Source organism: Vigna umbellata, chromosome 8, assembly GCF_029865625.1.
Source record: "Vigna umbellata cultivar VRB3 chromosome 8, Vumbellata_1.0, whole genome shotgun sequence".
Taxonomy (NCBI): Eukaryota; Viridiplantae; Streptophyta; class Magnoliopsida; order Fabales; family Fabaceae; genus Vigna; species Vigna umbellata.
In genome coordinates, this window is record NC_142172.1 from 35,658,981 (window position 1) to 35,680,140 (window position 21,160).

Genomic DNA, 21,160 nt, shown 5'->3' on the forward strand with positions numbered 1-21,160 from the left:
GGGTAAGTTCGATCAGTTCATTTTTGGCATATTAAGGGTGGGTTGGGCCAAAACATCTAGCTGGACCATTTTGTACCAATGTTAAATACATACTTTCTAATTTAAAAATTTTAATTAAAAGTCATTATACTCTCACACAATTTCAATCCAATATTCCAATTTATAAATGCATATTTATACCTCATTTAATATTTAATTTTGGATTTTTAATTAATTTTAGTGTTCAATTTTTGAAGTTGCTACAGTATAATATAGTAAAATTTTAATTGAAAGTTGTTATACACATGTAGGACTTCAGCACAATAAAAAATACTTTAAAGTCATGCTTTCCAAACACTACTCTACTTTTCAGAATCCAGTTCCAAAGTCGTGTGGCATGAACATTATTTTCATACAAAAGTTGTGTGACAAATACACAACTTAGTTTAAGACTTGTAATAAATTTAAGACATCCATTCTCGTTATTTTTACACAAATATCTACCACAAGTGTAAAAGAATCAACAACAAAAAGAAGGTGTATTTGCAAGAATTTGTAATAATTTTGAATATAAAATTGGACAAAATATTGAGCCTACATTTATGGGCAAAGTTTCTTTCTCTTCACATAAGTGATGATATAATAGACACCAAATAATTTATTCTACTTATTTTAATTCTTACATTCAAACTTTATAGAATGAACACATAATAATTTGGAATATGAAATTGGACATAGTATTAGGCCTACAATAATGTTTCTTTCTCTTCACATACTTGATGACACCATAACTACCGGACATATACATAGTATTTCCATTAGTAAGGACTAAAAATACAATAATTTTTTCTATGGTTTGATTTATTCTAATTCTCACCTTCAAACTTTACTACGATGTTTTATTATAATAATAAATAACACATGATAATTTTGAATATGAAATTAGACAAAATATATTGGGATTATATTTATAAACAAAAGTTTCTTTCTTTTCAAATAAGTGATATCATCATAGATACCAGACATATACATTGTCTTTCCCCGTCGGCCTGAGAGGTGCTACCAGGTCTGTTCCATCACCATCTACACCTGTTACCTTCAAGGTTGTTGCTCTTTTTTCCAAGAAGAAGTTCGCACCTCCTCCAAAGAAAAAGGTTGTTGCCAACAAGGAACACACGTACACATAGATCTCTATGCTGATAAGATAAACCTCATGGATTTGCTTTTGGTAACATTTCAAAAGACCTTTTATTAATGAAGAGGTATCTTCGTTATCTTATGTGTATATAAACTCATATTCATCTCTTGTTTTATTTGATGTGGAACTTTGTTTCTATCCAACACAATGCCTATCTGTTTATAGTTCTCATACACATTCTTGTTTTCTTTTCTAACTATGAATAGTGTTTCCAAAGGCCATATATCACTTACTCACTTGTTGGGTCTTAAAGACATTTTCCAAACTTCACCTTGCCTTAAATAACTATAAAATATGAAAAAGTTGCCATGGTACTAACCTGGAGCCTGCGAGCAACACTTCTGTCAGTTCTCTGACATGAACAAGACAACTTCAATTTACTCGAGTTCTTGTCATGAAAAAATACCATCTGTTACCTTCATATTGAGCATCGTTAAGCTTTTACACATAGTATATTTTAAAACAGCCTTACATTAATGCAGCCGGAGCTTTGCTTCTTGATGGGGTACGTTCACTACTTCGGGAAACCTATCCCCATCAATCTTATTGTTGCTGTTATTGCTGAGATAGTCCATTCGAGCCATTGGGCCTAGCAAAGGATCCAGACCAAGCTGCACTTCTAAAGGTGAAGGAAATTATAAGAATGGTAGACTTGCTATGTTTGCGATGGTTGGTCTCTACTTCCAAGCTTATATATGTCATTGGAGAAGGCCCGGTTGAGAACTTAGCAAAACATCTCAGTGAACCTTTTGGTGGAATCTAACTATGAGTCAAAGTCCACTTTCGATAGAAATGAGAAAGTATAACATTGTATAAAGATGAAAGATCCATTAACTTATTGTCTTAAAATTTTTGGATAAAGAGTAGTGTTAATCCTTTATACAGTTAGATTCATATATCATTGGTGTTTGTATCTCCACGATAAACCTCCGAATCCAAAATCTATTATCTTAAGTTTTTTGACTAAAGAGTGATGTAACAACTTGCTCTTTATCCTTCTTGGGTGAGGTGAGAGGGTTCCAACTCTGTAAATCATTCATCTTAAAATGTACAATACATCTCAGTAACTAAAGTTAAGGTGTTTAACTTTATTCCTTGGAGTTGGAAAACTTACTCTAATTTATAGAGCCTGATCCATGATCCACATCGACTGCAATTTGACCTTAATTACAAGTTCTTCCAAAATTTGCGTCCTTGTCATGGTTTCAAATAAATTCACGTTACAAAATCAAAATAGAATCGATTTTAAATTTGGAAGTTTATGTGTGAGTTTCTCCCTTGGAATACTGAAAAACAAGCATTTTTTGGTTCACCTCAAACAGACTAAACAATATTACTACTATAAGAATAAAGATCGATAAAACTAAATTTAATGATACATTTTATCAACTAATTTTAGAATTTAAACTACTTGTAAAATTATTTCTAGATAATAAATTTATTATTGATAAATTAGAATCTCTATTCCAATTCCAATATATATTTTTGCATCAATAATATATTTAATTGGTAAATTTTGTTAATAAATTCTATCATTAAATTCTCAACAAGTTTAATAATGTTTTTTTATATATTAAAGGAGATAAATAAGAAAACAAATAAGAAAAAAAAGGAAAGAGGAGAAGTTGAACTAATGGTATTAGTAACCATGGTGGAAGGAGAAGAAGACAAGAAAAAAAGTAAAAGAAAAAAAAAGAAAAAAATACGAAAAAAGAAATACTAAATTATAATATTTATTAAAAGATTTTATTAATAATTTATCGATTGGTATTATCAGAAAAATTTATAATTATCATAATTATTTATAAATTATTGATGAATATTATCAAACACTTTTACGATATTTTGTTTTTCTTATTTTTGTGATCACAATACATAATATGAATTTAATTTGGATAAACAATTACCTTTCCCTCAGCAAATGAATTTTAGCTACGGATTCTTGGATTAAGAGACGTACGATTTTTTTTAATTTTAAATCATATAGAGAATTTATTAAATCTAAAATTATATATATATATATATATATATATATATATATATATATATATATATATATATATTTTGAAACGAAATGATTTATTTAATTTAACTTTGATATAACATTTATTTATTTATTTATTTTAAGACATCATGCTCGTATTTTTACATAAATATTTTACTGATTTTTTACGAGGATAATAAATTATATTCTTTTTGAAAAAATGAATACAGTTTATTTTCTTCATATAATTTTTTTTATCACCCAATAATTTGAAATGTATAACTAATCACATTTACAACAGTTTATTAGTTTTATAATTTTATATATTTTTATTATGAATGATTTGAGAATTAAAAATTACTTATTAATATTTATTAGTGTGTTAAGTTAGTTTAATTAGAAGCATTATATAAAATTGATAGCTCAAGGTTTGAGATACTTTAACAAATATTGTTTTCTTTTCTATCAATCTTTGTTCTTCTACTTTTTGTCTGCAGTTTTTAGGACATAGGTTGTAAAATTGTGATGCACCAATGTATTTATGGGACTCAAATCACATGTGATGTTTGTTATGTTTGTTTAATAAGTTAATCCATTTTGACTTTGATGCTTACAGTATGAGTGGCTACCTACCACCAATTTGAAAGAAGAATAAAAGCTGAGAAATAAGTTAGGGTTTAGGATAAAGGTGGAAGAGTTTCAAAATTTCACTGAACAAAGTGATTTGATTGTAAATCAACCTCGTATACCTTGTCTCCTTCCTTAAACATGTGTAATGCGCCCAACCAACCAAATAGATAGCAATTGAAATGATTTAGTTCAATCTCGAAAATCCTTCAATAAGACATTTTGTTTTTCATTTCAACATTATTTCTAAGAAATGCATGAACAAATCATATCAAACATATTAGTTTCAAAGTTGGATAGTTGGGTTTTTGGGCCCATAATCATCATTCGAACTTTATGCTTGGCCATGGAGGTTGTTTTCTGGGGCATTATGTCAGTGCTGCTAGGCCCTCTGGCTTTTCTGCACAAATATTTCTAAGAAAAGTAGATGCTTTTCATCTTGATGTTGACATCGACTCATAGTATTCTATATTCCCAATCGATCAACCACATACGTATAATAGTGGTGTCTATTCACAATCAACACATGCAATGCAAGTACTCTAAGACAATGGAAAACGTTCAAAACAGAGAAACTAAATTACTCTCTCCAACCAAACACTTTTGTTGGTTGTGCATTTTATTGCTGTGCTCCAACAAAACCTAAGTAACTAAATACAATGCCCATTTCACATGATGTTGTCACAATGTCCCCAATGTCAGTAAAGAAAAACATATTAAAGATGCATCAGACAAATATTGAGAGTCAAAATTATACCAAAATGTTCAACCACAAAGCTAAGTGCGTAAAAAAATTACTCAAAAATTTGTGGCTGGAGTCATATGAGTGTTAGAGACACTTTAGAAAGTGAGATAAATTATCAAAGTTTTAACATAGAAAGTTATTTTACAATTAAGTTCATTTTTTAAATTTTGGTCCCCCCTTAACTACTTAATTAATATAATTTTTTTTACCAAAAATCCTCCCACAAAATTTCCATATTATAATAGTCCATTGCTTGAATGAATATTATTAAATAAAATAACATAATGATGAATCTTAATTAGATTTGATTTTGTTCTTATTGTTTTATATGAGAAAAGTGAGATAGATTTTTGGCTTAACTTACTTAAGAGAACCTATCTTACTTTCAAGATAGATGAGTTTTCATTCTGTCAAAATCATTTTGCTTTATTCCGTTCCTTGTTAAGAAAACAGAACATAATTCATTAAATTTTTTAAAAGTTATTCCAATGATTTTAAGTGAAAAAATACTCGTATTAGAGCTACATATTTTTAAATTTAAATTATTTTTAAATCTCGCATGCGTGCGTGATATAAAATATAAAATAATTGAAAATATAACAAATTTCAGCTAATGACAATGTTTTTTTTTTAAAAAAAAAGAAGAAGATAATAAATATATACTAAAAGTTCTTTTTTTTTTAAAAAAAAGAAGAAGATAATAAATATATACTAAAGTTCTGATTCAATGTTTTCTACATCGATGTACGATAACTATTGAGTTTATTTTCTTTTCTCGTAAACAATTAATTTAAGTTTCCACTTTTTAAAGTGAAAAAAGAGTAGTTTTCTAAATAATATAGTATGTGGGCTAAACAAATGGATCTGAAAATTCCGAAAATCAATAGCTTTAACTCTTGAACCAAATAGATTAACATGCATTTAAATAGGTTATATGCGAACAAACTTAGGTGAAAGCATTGGATTTTTTTTCCTTTAATTTGTAAATCTATATAATTTTTATAACATATAATACATATTTTCATATTGGTAAACAAAATTCATTGTTTTCTTAAGTCAAATTTATTTTAAATAATTTTTTTATAATTTTTTTTTCATCCTTTGTTTACTATTTTACTAATTTTAAGCATCCGAATGTGCAGAATTTCTATGTTCTTCCTCTTAACTTTTACCCATTCACAATATTATTTATTTGTTTATTTATTTTGTATTTCTCATTCTAATAAAATATAGATTTCAGGTTTAATATTTTACTTTCAAAAAGTAAAAGGAAAATAGAGGTGGAAGCTTTTTCTTCTTCACATAAAGTGAAAGCATGACTTATCAATTATTATTCCTTTGAAAGAGAGTATAAAAGTCGTATATGGCATTATATTGTGTGCCTTATTCCCCTAGTAATAATTTATATAAATAATAGAAAATTAAAAGCCACATAAAAATAAATGCTTAATAGAGTGATACAAAAGAGAAAGGATAGAGCGTTTTATAAGTTATTTTGTAATTCTATAATATAATTTAAAGTTGGTTTAATTAATTTTCAACTTTATAATAATTTTTTGTTTTATTAGTTTTTTTATTAAGCATTTAAAATTTTGATATTTTTAATTTAATTTTTGTCGTATAAATTGTTTATTAATTAAGTCACATAAATTTTGATTGTTATATTACTTATTTGTAATTATTTTTTAAGAAATGTGAAGTATTAATTAATATAAAATGATGTTATATTTAATATTAAATAAAAATATTTTTTTATTGAAAGTGTTAAATAAAAAGATGTGACACAAACCATTCCTTTATTATAAATGATATGAAAGTTATTTGAATATGACTAGTTCATTATTAACATGTTCTCAATAATAACCGTAAAAGTTACTCTTAATTTTACATTAACTATAACATTATTTTTATATTATTAAAAAAACCTTATCTTTATTAATACACGTGAATAATTGAAAAGAAAATAAAATAAGATAAAAACCACACTACTCCATTAACAAAATTATTAAAAATAATAAAGATTTAGTCAAAAAAATATAAAATTTTAAATATTCTGCAATTAGAAGAATTTTAATAACTACTCTATTATAGTTATTCAAATTTAAATTTAATTAAACCTGTGTACTGTTGGATATTAATTTACACAACCAATGAAATATTATTTGCTATTTTTTTTCGCAAAAATAGCAAAGAAAACAAAATGCTTGAAAAGCAGCGGTGTTGTGTTGAATATATTAAATACTGTGTCAAAGGTGGCTTTTTCTGGAAGTGTGAGACAACTTTCTCCGTTACCCAAATTTGAAGATCAAATCAAACAAACCCAAGGGACAGAAAAAAGAATTTTAAATGCTTCACAAAACACTATTTTTCGTAATTTTTTTTTATAACATTTTAACACTATTTACGTATTATTTTATATTTAATTTAGATTAATATTTATAATTATTATTATTGATTGTAAAATAATTTTAGACATCACATAATAACATATAAATGATATTAAAATATTGTCAAAAGAATGTTTTAAAGTGAAGATGTTGCTTTTATATAACCACTCTATTATGGGAAAATTTGTGGTGGAGGAATCGATTCAGGAGGGAAGTAAACCAATTCTGGGACGCATTTATAGTGATAAAATATGTTGTAATGGAAAGGAAGCCAATTCTGATTGCTGGTAATGGTGGAGAAATCGGTTCTAGAGAAAAAAGAATAGATTTCGTACCTATATTAAGATACATCAACAAGATTTCTTTTTAGCTAAAGTGAATAGATATATATGTTTCTAACAATATTTTAATTTAGTTTATTTTATTTTATACGTAAAAGCTACTCACTTACACCAAAAGATTTCTTTTAAAATAATAAGCAATATATATACCTATAATAATAATAAATAATAGTAACAATATAATATGTTAATTTTAATTATAAGAACAAAATAAATAATCTTATATTTTAATCTATTAAAACATCTTTTTCCTTTTTTTTTTCAAAACTCACAATTTTCTTATTTTTTCCCTTAGTGTAAACAACTCAATTTTCACTTATCTTTTATTCCAAATCCACTTCCAAAACCAATCACAATTCATATCTTTAAAAAAAAAAATAACTGAAATTTTACAACGAAATTCATCCATTATTTTCTTCATCTTTAAATAGAAGACAACTTATCACTTTGATATGTTAAACTATGTAAGGAATTTGAATTTTGAAAAGCATTTCATTCACCAACTCCACGCGCTAGGCGCGTGCCACACTCATTCCCAAACGTGGCAGACGTGGCGCTGTACCAACGGTGGGACCTGTAAAGCAGACAAATTAATTTCGCAGTCCATAGTACATTTTCTACTCAAAAAGAAAAATTCGAAAAAGAAGGAATTTATTAAAAAACTTAAACGGTTTGAATTTTCAAACTCCAAGATGCAGATGTAATAATTCTAAAACACATATACTTTTTTAAATTAAATTATATTATTATGTATTTCCGTCTAAGTATATTTAGGCTTTTATTATATTAAATATATCATTTAAAAAAATAATTTTGTAAGAATGATATTACAAAAATGATAAAATAATACAATTTTATTAGAACAGTGTTGAAATAACTTGTGATAGTTATTTTTAAAAAGAAAAATTATTTAATTATCTAGAAATAAAAAGCTATTTGATTATTTATTTTAATAAATAAATAAATAAATAATTTTTTTATCTATGAAAATAGAATTAAGTAATGAAAAGATGACAGCAAAAAGAATTACTAAAAACGACATAGATTAGTATATTTCTCTTGTACTGTGGTTTTGTATCAATATTATATCATCCTACCTGTGATGCTATTTGCTACATAGAATTTAATTATGGAAAAAAATCTCAATAACAAATGGAAGCAAAGGAAAGAGAATCTCCCAATATTTTAATTCAAAGCTTGTTTGTTTCTAAAGTTTGAAATTAGAAAAACAACAGGCTATATACTATAACATTGCTAAACATATATAATTACCACCGTTGTTACTAACAATAATAACATAAATCAGGTGGTGATTAAGGATAAATGAATTTTTAAGTGTGAAATTTCTTGAATAATGGGTATTTAAAGCTGTAAAAACAATTAGAGTAATAAAAATGTTTTTTTTTTCTAGAAGAAAAATGCACATAAAAGCCATAAGATCACAACCCCACAAAAAAAGAAAACTTTACCCCTTTTTCTTCCATGCTTTGATGATCTACTTCCCTTTTTATTTTCCACTTTTGGATTCACTATACCATGTTGACAAGGAAATGTAATTATGTAGATAACGTCAATCATTTAAACATTATTTGGACAAGATTAAAGTGTTATTTAACAAAAACTTACGTAATGATATGAAGAAAAGTGTTCTATAATGACGCGTGGGAGAGTACTCCTTGAAAAAGTGGTTAGTTTTGAGTTTTTGCAACATTCCACGAACACCACTTTTACTGTCTTTGATTTATGACTTGACTTGAATCCGTTCACCACTTCACTTGTCCTCTATGCGCTTTTTCCACTCTCTTTGCTCTTTGCTCTTTGCTCTTTGCTTTACACACGGAAACATAAGCCTTGCATAGGGTCGCATTCAAAAACCAAAAGTTCAGAGCTTGTTTATTTGTACGCCTTTTTTTCGTTAGGAACTGAAAATGGCGTTTTCAGTACTGCTACTGTTGTTCTCTCTTGCGTTTTTGCTCTCAAACCCAACATGGGTGTGTGGGAATGGAGAGCTAAGAGCACTGATGGATTTGAAAGCCAGTTTGGATCCAGAGAGCCTTTATCTACCGTCTTGGACTGTCAATGGTGACCCATGTGGTGGATATTTTGAAGGAGTGGCATGCAATGAGAAGGGTCAGGTGGCAAATATTTCTCTGCAGGGTAAGGGTCTCTCAGGGAAGCTTTCACCAGCCATTGCAGGGCTCAAGCACCTGACTGGACTCTACTTACATTATAACTCTCTGTATGGAGACATACCTAGAGAGATTGCAAACTTGACTGAGCTTGTTGATTTGTATTTGAATGTAAACAATCTGTCTGGGGAAATCCCACGCGAGATAGCCACCATGGAGAACTTGCAAGGTTTGTGGTTGTGATCTGTTGAACAAGATCGAAACCTTTATTATTCTGTTTTAGTTTTGTTTTTCAATTTTTCCGTGTTTAAAGCTTGTCTTTTTTTGTTTTGTTTTCTGTTTGGAGAAGATGGGCTTTGGCTGAAAGACTTGAGCTTGGTTTCGATTATTTTTTGTACTATACCATTTGTTTTGCTTTATTCCCTCAAATGGTGTGCACGGAACTCTCTTACACTTGTTCCAAAATGGTTTTTCCTTTTCTTTAATAGTGTTGAACGTTGGCTTTTTGAATCCTGTATATTTTGACAAACTTGTAAGCTGAAAAAAGAGTTTTATTTCTGTTGATTGTTTACTCTCTTCATTTAGCATTTGTTCAAAAACTAAATTTGCTACCTGTTCTTCCTATGGGTATCTTCAGTTTTGTGTTGGTTGTTCAAACTGTTCAGTGTGCTTATTTGTCCCTTTCACTTTTTTTACAGTTTTGCAGCTTTGCTATAATCACTTGACTGGAAGCATTCCTACACAGCTAGGTGCTTTGAAAAAGCTGAGTGTTGTTGCATTGCAGTCAAACCAGTTAACTGGTGCTATCCCTGCTAGTCTAGGTGATTTGGGCATGCTGGCGAGGTTAGATTTGAGCTCTAATAATCTTTTTGGTTCCATTCCCACTAGTCTTGCTGAAGCTCCTTCACTGAGAGTTTTGGATGTTCACAACAACACACTTTCTGGGAATGTACCTCCTGGTAATAACGATGTTACTGTACATGGTTAATCTTGTCAGTTTTTTCCATTTCTTCATTAGTTTGTTTTTCTTATCTAAAATATGTTTATTTTCCTTTTCTTGATTCGATGAAGCTCTTAAGAGACTAGAGGATGGGTTTCTGTATAAGTACAATCTGGGGTTATGTGGAGTTGGGTTTTCATCCTTGAAAGCTTGCAACGCTTCGGATCATGTCATTCCAAGCAGACCAGAGCCTTATGGAGCAGCCACTAGAGATATCCCCGAAACTGCAAATGTGAAGTTACCATGCAATGGTACTCAGTGCCTTAATTCATCAAAATCAAATAAATCCATATCAATTACTGTTGTCATATTTGTGGTAATAATTGCAATGTCTGCAATTGGTATTTTGACATTCACACTGTATCGTCGGAGAAAGCAAAAGCTTGGAGGTTCTTTTCATATCAGTGACAACCGTCAAGGTACTGAGGAGGCCATGGGTGTGTGTAGGAAAAACGGATCTTTGGTCAGCCTTGAGTACTCTACAGGATGGGACCCTTTGGCTGAGAGTAGAAATTTCAATGGGTATAGTCAAGATATGTTCCAGAGTTTGAGGTTCAATTTGGAAGAAGTGGAGTCTGCTACTCAGTATTTCTCAGAGTTGAATCTGTTGGGCAAGAATAGCTTCAGTGCAACATATAGAGGAGTTTTGAGAGATGGATCCGTTGTTGCTGTGAAGAGCATAAGTAAAACTAGTTGCAAGTCGGATGAAGCTGAGTTTATGAAGGGACTGAACATGTTGACCTCATTGAGGAATGATAATGTAGTTAGGTTGAGAGGATTCTGTTGTTCAAGGGGACGAGGTGAATGCTTTCTGATTTATGATTTTGTTTCCAATGGAAACCTTTCACGCTTCCTTGATGTTAAGGAAGGAGATGGTGAAGTCCTTGAATGGTCAACTAGAGTTTCTATTGTGAAAGGGGTTGCAAAAGGTTAACTCTCTATCTATCAATCACCCTTTATTAATTAATTGCATTCCTATAATGTAATTATAAGTACTTTCTCATTATGCTTTCTATTTGAGGTCTAAACTGAAGCCTTTTTTGTTGATCAGGTATGGCATATTTACATGCATACAGAGCAAACAAACCAGTTTTGGTTCACCAAAACATCTCAGCTGACAGAGTCCTGATTGATCAGCGGTACAATCCATTGTTGGCAGATTCTGGCCTGTACAAGCTTCTTACTAATGATATTGTGTTCTCTGCACTGAAGGGTAGTGCAGCAAAGGGTTACCTGGCTCCTGAATATGCCACTACTGGGCGCCTTGCTCAGACAAGTGATGTCTATGCTTTTGGGGTGCTGCTTTTCCAGATCCTTTCTGGGAAGCAAGAAATCACTACCAGCTCAATAAGGCTTGCTGCAGAGTGCTCCAACTTCCAAGAATTTATGGACCCAAATCTTCATGGAAGATACTTTGAATATGAAGCAGCTAAACTGGCTAAAATAGCTTTGCTTTGCTCCCATGAGTCTCCTTTCGAGAGGCCATCCATGGAAGCCATTGTTCAAGAACTGGGAAACTGCAGTAGCTGCCTCTGATTAGTTAGTGCTAACAACTGCTTATGTTTGTGGCATTTTAGGGATTTAACAACTGCTTAGCTTTCGACAGTAGTGGGTTCTTCCTCAAATCACCTGTAATTTTGTTCAATGTATTTTGCTGTACAAGGTGAAAGCTTGATTTTTCGGCCTATCCGTACCTACCAGACAAAGATCCAACGTAGTAGGATTCTGTTCACTAACTCCGAATTACAGTTATTATTATATTCTTCTCGCACATTCTTTATAATGTCAAGGATTCTCATGATTATCATCTCACGCTAACGATGAAGCCATTTTAGGCATTACTCACATCACACCTTAAGATTTTCACTCCAAAAAGGTTTCTTTTAATTTTTGGTACAACCGCAACCTAGTATATGAGGGGACCCGTGTTTTCCACCAGGTCAAAAGTTATTTTTTTTTATATATATATTCATCCGAAAGTGAAAAACATAAAATCATTTTGCTAAACTCATTAAGTATGTGTCTACGGGTAATAACAAATAGTCGTACATAAAATGTTCAGGATCTGTATCACTGTATGTATTGCTCATTCTGGTCCTTTTTTGTGGAACCGTCATTACTTCATCGAACAAGTAGCTAGAATATACCATGTTAGAAGGGGACGAGGTAAAATGAAAATTGGGGTAGAGAACCTAACCTTGTTGAGAAACATGAGGGAGGTTGGTTACCTTTGTTTTGTGGGACTAAAGACTTTTCAGAGGATGGATGTTCCCACATGTTCCGGGTACATGGGCTCAGTTGTCTACTACTTAAAGATGTTTCACTCGCTCAGTCATGTGCCTCAGATTTTCCTTCCATAATGAAAATATCCATTTTATTCTTAAAAAAAATACTTCCAAATTATATAATTTGAAAGTCATTTTTAAACATAAAAAAATGTTCATATTACATAATTTTGAAATTCTCTTTTAGTTTTGGATTATATAATTGGAGAGTTTTTTTTCCTTTTACTTTCATATTACGTAATCTAGAAATTTTTATTATTTTTGAATTATAAATTCAGAAATTATTTTTCTACATAAAAAAAGTTTTAGGGTTATCCAATCCTAAAGTCATTTTCGAATTTCAAATTATATAATCTGGAAGAAGTTTTTTTTTTTCAGATTGTATATATCCAGAAATCAATTTTTGAGATTTTTTTTTATTAATTGTATAAACTAAAACTTATTTTTTATGTAATTAAAAATTTCTTCTAGATCACACAGTTCACATTTTCTTTTTATAAAAAAATTGACATTTAAATTATGTAATGAAAGACACTTTCTTTCTTTGTTTTAAGTCCACCTGCAACATAACGTGTAGACAAGAGTGACATTGAGGCCAGGGGCGGTGACGGCAAGGGGTGCCGGTGTCGACAGCAAAGGATGACATCAGCAGGGGGTAATTTGGTTCTTTAACCCACTTGATGGGGAGAACATGGAAAGTATGGAAGTGCAGAAAGAAATGACCCATAGCCACTTGTAAACTGGGTCCAATATTTAATACCAAGTCCCACAATAGTCCAATTTCATGGTCATGGGTCACGCATCACTGTCTGCCCAATTTTCAGGAAAAAGAAAAAAGAAACCAAGATGTGAGAAATTTCATTCGTTTTACAAAGCAATTCGATAGCATACTCTTCTTTTACAACAAAGAGACAGCTATTACATTACATTACGGGAGAAAAAGACATTTTACAGAGGGAAATGTTACTTACCATTAATAAAATTATTATGGGATTATTTGTTTCTAAAATCTATTGTCTTGTTAGTGTCTGCATATGATGTTTGTCACATTAGTGTGTGAAACTAAGAAAATTTTAAGTATTTGAAGTTTTTATCTGTTTTATCTAAGTTCTTAAATTTTATAGTGTATTTTTATCCTTAAACATAATTTTTTATATTTCCGGTTGAAGTCATGTATTTTCTTAATTTTAACTGGATGGATTGACGGATTAAGGTTTAAAATAATTATTTTGAACTTCCTTCGATTTTGGACTAGTTTGGCAGTAATATACTTTAACTTTTAGTACTGATAAATAACACTGCTATTGTTTTTTAAAAATAAAACTATAACTCAGAAAAGAAAATTAGAATAAGATTTGCCAAAAAAGAAAAAAGATTTTAACTCTAACGTATATTTTTACATAAGATTATGTTTAAAACGAACTAATATATTATTGTCTTTAGGGACGCGAGGCTTCTATCGAACTTAGAAAGCAAAACAAAGTACAAGTAAGACGGAAAAAAGACTGCACCGAGGTATTGCTATTTGTTATTAACATTAAAGACAAGACTTTTGTGAACGTGACATGTCACATGGTAATGCTGGCTGTGAGCCCAAAACATGTAGGCAAGGATTAGCTGTTGTTGAGTGGTAATTAAGGTGTTAGTGTTGGTTAATGAATTGTTAAACCAGTCTTGGCTAATGTTAATACACAACTAAGCAGTGCTCTGATTTTGAGGGACAAACCAACACAGACCCCACGTTGGAGCAAGTAGCAGTCCGGCCCAGGTGATTGTAATTTAATTAGATCATCTCATAACACTATGTTTTAATTTAAGGTTGTGTATCCAGGCTGTTGTCTGTACCTTGAAGATGCTGCTACCAGGCCCTCACCCTCACCACTTTGCTTTGCTACTCCTTTCACGTGGATGCTCACTCCCTTTGCTTTCATCAATATTATCAAAATACATTACTTCAACTTCGAACTTTTTTAACAACCCTAGTTTTGACTATAATCATTAGTAGAAATGAGTTGGTTTATTCACCATTGGTTTAATTTTCAACATTTTATAATGCAGTAACTTTAGATATAATGATGTAAAAGTTTAACAGTACCCACCATATTGTTCACCATATGAGTCTTATCTATATAAAGGATTTAGAAACTCTATTTGATAAATTTATTTGGGTTGAACACTAAGATTAACCATTGGTTTTGATGTATGGATAAGTTGATACATTTGTTTTAAAATTAATAGAATATGATATTGTGATATATGTATATTGAAAAATATATAAAAATTATTAAAAATACGATAAATATATTATTTTTATTGTATGAATTTAAATTAAAATCATATTTATTAAATGTTGTTAAAATAAAAAATTATAAAAAATATTACTAATTTATAAATTAGATAATTCATTAATAAATATTGATAGAATATTAAAAAATATTAGATATGAATACTTGACCCAAATTAAAGTATCTATATATCATATCCAATGAAATCTACGTCACTTTTAATATAAGACCTTGAGATAATAAATATATATATTTTGCTATATTCCTCATGTTTTAACATGGGATGTAGATTAAAATTTGGAATTCCAATTTAAGATAACTTATTTTCTGTTAATGTTTGATGCTATATAGACTTATATATCTAGGTGAATTTGAAACGAGTAGGAGGACGCTTAATTTTATCTTTGATAAAGCTAAAAAATAGCATTTTACGTGTTTTGTTAATTTGGCAGATCTATAAATGATTATTCTATTGTGAATAATAGGATGCACACGTTTTGGTAAGAATCAATCTTGTTTGTGGATTTTATATTGAATGTCCAACAGAAATAGAGATTTTATAAGTAAGATTCGTATACAGGTCCTCGTGACTTAAAATGTCATAAAGGAACCTTCGCCGAAGGTAATCAATTAATTTGGCAAAGTCTATACTTATGCGTGGTCTTAAGTTTGTTTCTTTAGAACACACAAGAGAAGCATAACATGTGTTTACAAAACAATTATGTTTATAATTTGGTATATACATTGTAGAATAGTACTTACTAATTCCTACGGTGCTTCATATCAGAAGCAAGATTTAGCACTCATTTGTCTAAGAACAAAATGGTGAATTTAGCAGTATATATATCGATGCATATGATTAAGCTTGGATGACTTTCCTGTGAGGAGATCTGACTCTGAACACATGTTCCTCGCCTGTGCATTTATCTACCTTTACAACCCATCGGCTTTTGAATTTTCCCATTCTGCTTCCATACTTTGGACTTGTTTCAGTCATTCCAAATCTAGTCACTAGCAAACCTTCTCCTATGGGAAGAAGCTGTGTTTTTGATCCACATGCCAAGCAAGACTTTCTGCAGCTAAATGCATTGTACCCCACGACCACCGTCCCATTTTCCTTCCTACCCTCTTCAACTGCTTTCAAAATCTCTTCGTGCTTCTCAAGGTTGCAGTCAATGAGAACAAAATCTGCTGCCTGATCGCATTGGTTTAACAGAAGCTCCTGAGCTTCTCCTACCATGAATTGAACTTCATGAGAAGCCACTCCCAAGGCTACTTTTGAGGCTCTCAGCTCTTCATGGCCAGGGACAACACAAATCACTTGGCCGCCAGTTTGATGAGCAGCAGCAACCAATGCAAGTGTGGTGGAGTCTGCTGCACCACCACATGCCACAACCATCAGTTGTGCATTGTTTCCTGCAGCAAGTGCTGATATGAACTCGGCCACATCTGGCTCTTTGCACTTTTGACCCTGAAAAATAAATATAATAACCCAAAGATCAGATTTTGAAGATAGTGAGAGGGATTCAAGAAGCTTGTTTTGAGAGAATCATGAATACTCACCATTTTCAAAGTGCTGAGATAGGCCTTTGTGGCATTTTCTGCAGACCAGCAAGCCATGATTCAATCTCTTGATTGTTTCAACTCCTCTGAGGGTTTTCTGAGATATGATGCAAATGATGAGTGCCTTGGCTTTCGTTCTTGTGCTTATAAATATATAGGAGCAACCGAGGGATATCGCTGGACATAGTGGGTCATGTGTCATTCCAACTAGCTCAGACACAAAAATATTATATGATAATGCAAAATGACATGTATGTACCAAAAAACAAAGCTTAATTGATTTTGTCGGGTTTTCAGTGTTGGATTGTTTACACATAATAAATTTTCTACATTAGTAAATAAATTAATAATCATGGGTTAGGATGTTCGTACACTTGCTCTCATTTAGAAAAAACCTGTCAGTGAGAAAGAAAACAGTTTTATTTTCCCCATTTATTGTTTTTCTATAAAGTTACATTAAGATTGTGGACATGGATTCGGACTTTCTTTCACATACACACATTCTAGGACCTTCATCAATCAAACCGTATATGGAAAATTTACTATATAATGCATTATTTGGGTGACAAAATTTAAAATCTTTCTATTTAGTATTTTCTTCTGATTGGGAAATAATAACTTTTAAACAAAACAGAGATGGTTAAAATTATGCAAGTATACCAAACTTGACCAAATATTTGTTTTAATATTTACAAATTATTCATTGCCTTATGAAACATAAGAGTTTATAAGGGTAATAAGAAGTATAACACCAAGAGACAAATTTCATTCTCATTTTAAATTAGAGAGAAGATTCTTTTATACGTATATAACTATTTTTGAAATGTTTATTCTTTTTTTATAAAAAGTCCATTTAATTGGCAATAATTAATAAACCCAAATACGTCCCTTCATTCAGGTCAAAAACAGTTTCTCCGATTTTCTTGGATTAGAATAAATAAAGAAGAAAAGATTTGAGATTTGGAAAAAAGGGAAAATGACAATCAACACATGATACATATATTGTCCATGGCAATAAACAAATTAGGTATATATAATTCATTAATTTCTATTGACCAAATGGAGCTTACGTGAGCTTCCTGGACATTGACTACCAATTATAAAATGTTTAGTAATAACTTTGGCTCCTGGTTAAAATCATTGCTCTATTTACGAATTCAATCAATATTCCTATTTATTTAGGAAACACATAAGTACTTTCTCATAAATCAGCCTTTTTTTCACAAAGCATAATTATAAAACTAATTCTGAAAAGTTAAAAGTTGAATCTCAAAACTAGTAAAAAAACTATCTAAAACACTAATAAAAAAATTGATCAAATCCAAATTTAAAACAAAAGTAGATATTTTTTTCTTATAAAACTGAAGTTATGTTAAGGTAATGATATTACACAACAAATTTTTTTTATCGCATACAACATTATACACTTTGACTTATCTTTTCATTCCAGTACCAAAATCTGTTTATTTATATCATTTTCTCCTTTTTTTTCATTTTTTTAATTAGATAATTTTACTTTTTAATAAAAAAAATATATATTTATCATTTATTTAATAAAATAAATGATTGAATAATTTTTCCTTTTAAAAATAATGTTTACATCATTTTTGAAATATTATTTTTACAAAATTTTATCTACATTATTTTTTCTATTTTTTAATTAATCATTCAGAAAAATAATAAAATAATAAAATAATATATTTTTAATGTTATAAAGATATAAATATGGAAGGCCACGCGTTTTCCTATTTACAATAAAATTAATTTTACAGTTTTGATCTTAAAATAAAAGCTCCCTTAAGAATGTGTCCAAAATTATAATCACTAATTTCCATATCAGTTGCCCAGTCTTTCTTCTTTCTCACAACTCGTTTATTTTGAAAGGAATCATATATTCAACACACAGTCACAGTATATTTTGAACAAACTTCTTGTATTTCTTTTATGTAGAATAAAACTGAAACTTTTCATAGATTAAAATGGGTTTATATATATATAAACCAAAATGAAGAATTTAAAAAATTGGATAAAGCTTTTATTTTTTATTACTTTTTTTGTCTTAGAAACGCTTTTATGAAAACATGTTTAAACAAATACTAATATAAACATCGATCTCTTGGAAATACACTTTGAATCTTGAATCATCATGCCATTATAAACTAGTTTTAAAGCAATGATCAGTTAGAGAAACAATTAAAGATCATATTAGGGCATTATTTATCCATATATGAAAAGACAACAACATAAAGCATTACACCTGATATGAAAATTCAAACGAATTTGTTCCTATTAATGTGTTGGACCACCCATTAAGTACTAATTAGCTATTAGGTGAGGCAGAAAAGAACAATAACTTTTCATGCAGACAGAAGCACATTCATCTGTAATATGCACAGTGTTTTGTTTGCATGGATTGTCTATGTACATTGCTCTTGCTCAGAAAGTTGTTATCACACTTTGGATTCACGCAAGCTATAAATTTATTCCATCAGGAATTGGGTCCTCCAGAGTTTGGAATTCATGCAGTTATAATTGTATGGTAATTTTTAAAATAATATCTTATCCATCAAAAATATGTAACAAAAAGCTAAGGACAATGCCCTTACAATTTTGAACAAAATGAAAAACAATTTACACAGCTAGCACATTATGTTAAAGAAGGCTTTAGTTTAAAAGCGTATCAGAAAATATGTTAATTACAGCCAGCATTACGTTTGCTGCTGTATGATGATGATGACCATGCTACATTTACATATTTTGAAAGATGGTAATTAATGTAAGAAAAATATTAGACTTTAATTTCCAGCAGAAAAAGAAACTAAGTTCTTTTTAATTATATAAGTTTTATGTGCAACATACATGTATATATGTTTACCAGTATGAAAGAGGACCCGGAAAAGGAACCAAACATTGAACAACCATTAAGAAATCTATTAAATAAATAGCAGAATCTCTTTAGAAAGTATCTGCATTATGAAAGATATATAATATAAAATCTGTACAGAAAGATGGTAAACAACAAATATATCTAAATACAAAAAAGTCGATTTTTATTTGAGTTTTGAAGTATAATGAAGTTTTGTCTCTTGTTATGGGAGGTGGAAAGAGGAAGTTTTTGGCGAAAAGCTTGAGGATTATATTAAATAAAGAAGAGAAAAGAGGAAGTTGTAAGCAAAGTATAGGATTGGTAGACCCTAGAGACATGCCAGCAGCAAACACCCTCAAGAAGATAGAATTAGCTGTTTGATTCTCTATGCATTAGAGAAAGCAAACAAAGATCTAGATCACATTCAATTGCTTCCTCTGTCATGAACATTGTTAACAAGGGTGAGTAAATTTTCTGTCTACTGGTCTCTACATTCTTAATTAATTTGCATTATAATAAGATGCCCCCCATTTGTCTTATTCTGCAAAAAATAATTGTCAACTTTCTGTAGAAATTTCCTTTGTTCTTCTCTTCCAAAAGAAAATGTTTGATATTTGAAGAATCTAATAATATATTTTGAATGGGAGAACGTGGGTTCTGAGAATATGACGCAAAAATGAATCGATGCTAAATTGAACACACGTATACAATCTAGAATTAAGTAAAGTGTAGAGATATGTAAGAGATAAAAAGGAAAAAATTAATGATGAGTGTAGACAAGTTGTTATGGTTGAATATAGTTTTGTTTTTGGTGTATCGATGGAGGGGACATATTTTTATGGGCGTGCATAACTCATTGATGAGGTAAGTATGGTACCTTATCTTCTACCATTGTCATCTACCTCGTGTGATTTATGCATGCATGTATCTACTGCGTGTAATTCAGACACCATCCGTACTACAAGAGGGGAAAAAGGAGGGAAGAAAAGTTACTGAAAGATAATGTATTTTGTTTTGTGGCCTTTTTATATATATGGGGTAAATTTCTTTAAATATTACAAAGATGGACAAGGCAGACAAATATTAGTGGTGATGAGCTCAGTCATATGGGTGCATGACCTCCAAATACAAAGCTTCAATGCAAAATGTATGAAAAGGTGTTCTTCCCGTCGAAGTTTTTTTTTTTTCATTTGTTTTCGATGATTCCAAAAGACCTCTTACTAAATAAAGTATCTTATGTGTATATAAATCCATGTGTATTTTTTATTTTATCCGATGTGAAACTTTGTTTGTACCCACAGTTGTCACATAAATGAAGTTGTCATGACGATCGACAATTTGGTTTTTTCATAAATTAATACTAACATTCAAATTGTCATAACTCCTTACTACTTTATTTTATTAGAAGAAGTGATGTGAATTTTTCTAGACTCTGGTTTTAAAGTTTGTTTATCTTTTAAGACGTTTAAGTTATTTATTGAAATTTAGTAAAATTATAATTTTTTTTAACTCTTAATTTTTATTAAATCCATAATTCTAGAATTTGTGTCTCATTTTTATCATCAAACACTTTATCTTTGTCCCATTCAAATAATAATTAAATTACATTAAATAAAACATCATATTATTAAAAAGTTTAAATAATAATTTGGTTTTTATTTTTTTTGTTTTGTTTAAAGTTATCTTTTTCGTTTTTATACTTGCAATCAAGTTCTAACTTTCGTTAATTTTTGTTCAATTTAATTTTTTTAAAATACTCTTTAAATCATTA

General features: G+C 29.9%; 2 protein-coding genes across 2 annotated transcripts; one reads left to right on the plus strand and one right to left on the minus strand.

Moving 5' to 3' along the window:
• Positions 1 to 8,936: 8,936 nt before the first annotated feature.
• LOC124823729 (receptor-like serine/threonine-protein kinase ALE2) lies at positions 8,937 to 12,203 on the plus strand. The gene is made up of 4 exons (XM_047296020.2): positions 8,937 to 9,619; positions 10,089 to 10,349; positions 10,462 to 11,319; positions 11,442 to 12,203. Exons 1-4 carry the CDS (start codon positions 9,190 to 9,192, stop codon positions 11,924 to 11,926), a joined length of 2,034 nt encoding a protein of 677 aa, XP_047151976.1. The 5' UTR covers positions 8,937 to 9,189; the 3' UTR covers positions 11,927 to 12,203.
• A 3,381-nt stretch (positions 12,204 to 15,584) lies between these two features.
• LOC124823730 (DUF1442 family protein (DUF1442)) lies at positions 15,585 to 16,638 on the minus strand. Its single transcript, XM_047296021.2, has 2 exons — positions 16,524 to 16,638; positions 15,585 to 16,431 (listed from the first exon to the last, which is right to left on the minus strand). Exons 1-2 carry the CDS (start codon positions 16,578 to 16,580, stop codon positions 15,820 to 15,822), a joined length of 669 nt encoding a protein of 222 aa, XP_047151977.1. The 5' UTR covers positions 16,581 to 16,638; the 3' UTR covers positions 15,585 to 15,819.
• Between the last annotated feature and the right edge of the window lie 4,522 nt (positions 16,639 to 21,160).

What these genes read in the sequence shown, in the direction of transcription:
- LOC124823729 (XM_047296020.2), top strand. Translation starts at nt 9,190, where the DNA reads ATGGCGTTTTCAGTACTGCTACTGTTGTTCTCTCTTGCGTTTTTGCTC. An exon ending in CACCATGGAGAACTTGCAAG is followed by an intron (nt 9,620 to 10,088) that starts GTTTGTGGTTGT and finishes CTTTTTTTACAG; the next exon opens with TTTTGCAGCTTTGCTATAAT. An exon ending in TGTGAAAGGGGTTGCAAAAG is followed by an intron (nt 11,320 to 11,441) that starts GTTAACTCTCTA and finishes TTTGTTGATCAG; the next exon opens with GTATGGCATATTTACATGCA.
- LOC124823730 (XM_047296021.2), bottom strand. Translation starts at nt 16,580, where the DNA reads ATGGCTTGCTGGTCTGCAGAAAATGCCACAAAGGCCTATCTCAGCACT. An exon ending in ATCTCAGCACTTTGAAAATG is followed by an intron (nt 16,432 to 16,523) that starts GTGAGTATTCAT and finishes TTTATTTTTCAG; the next exon opens with GGTCAAAAGTGCAAAGAGCC.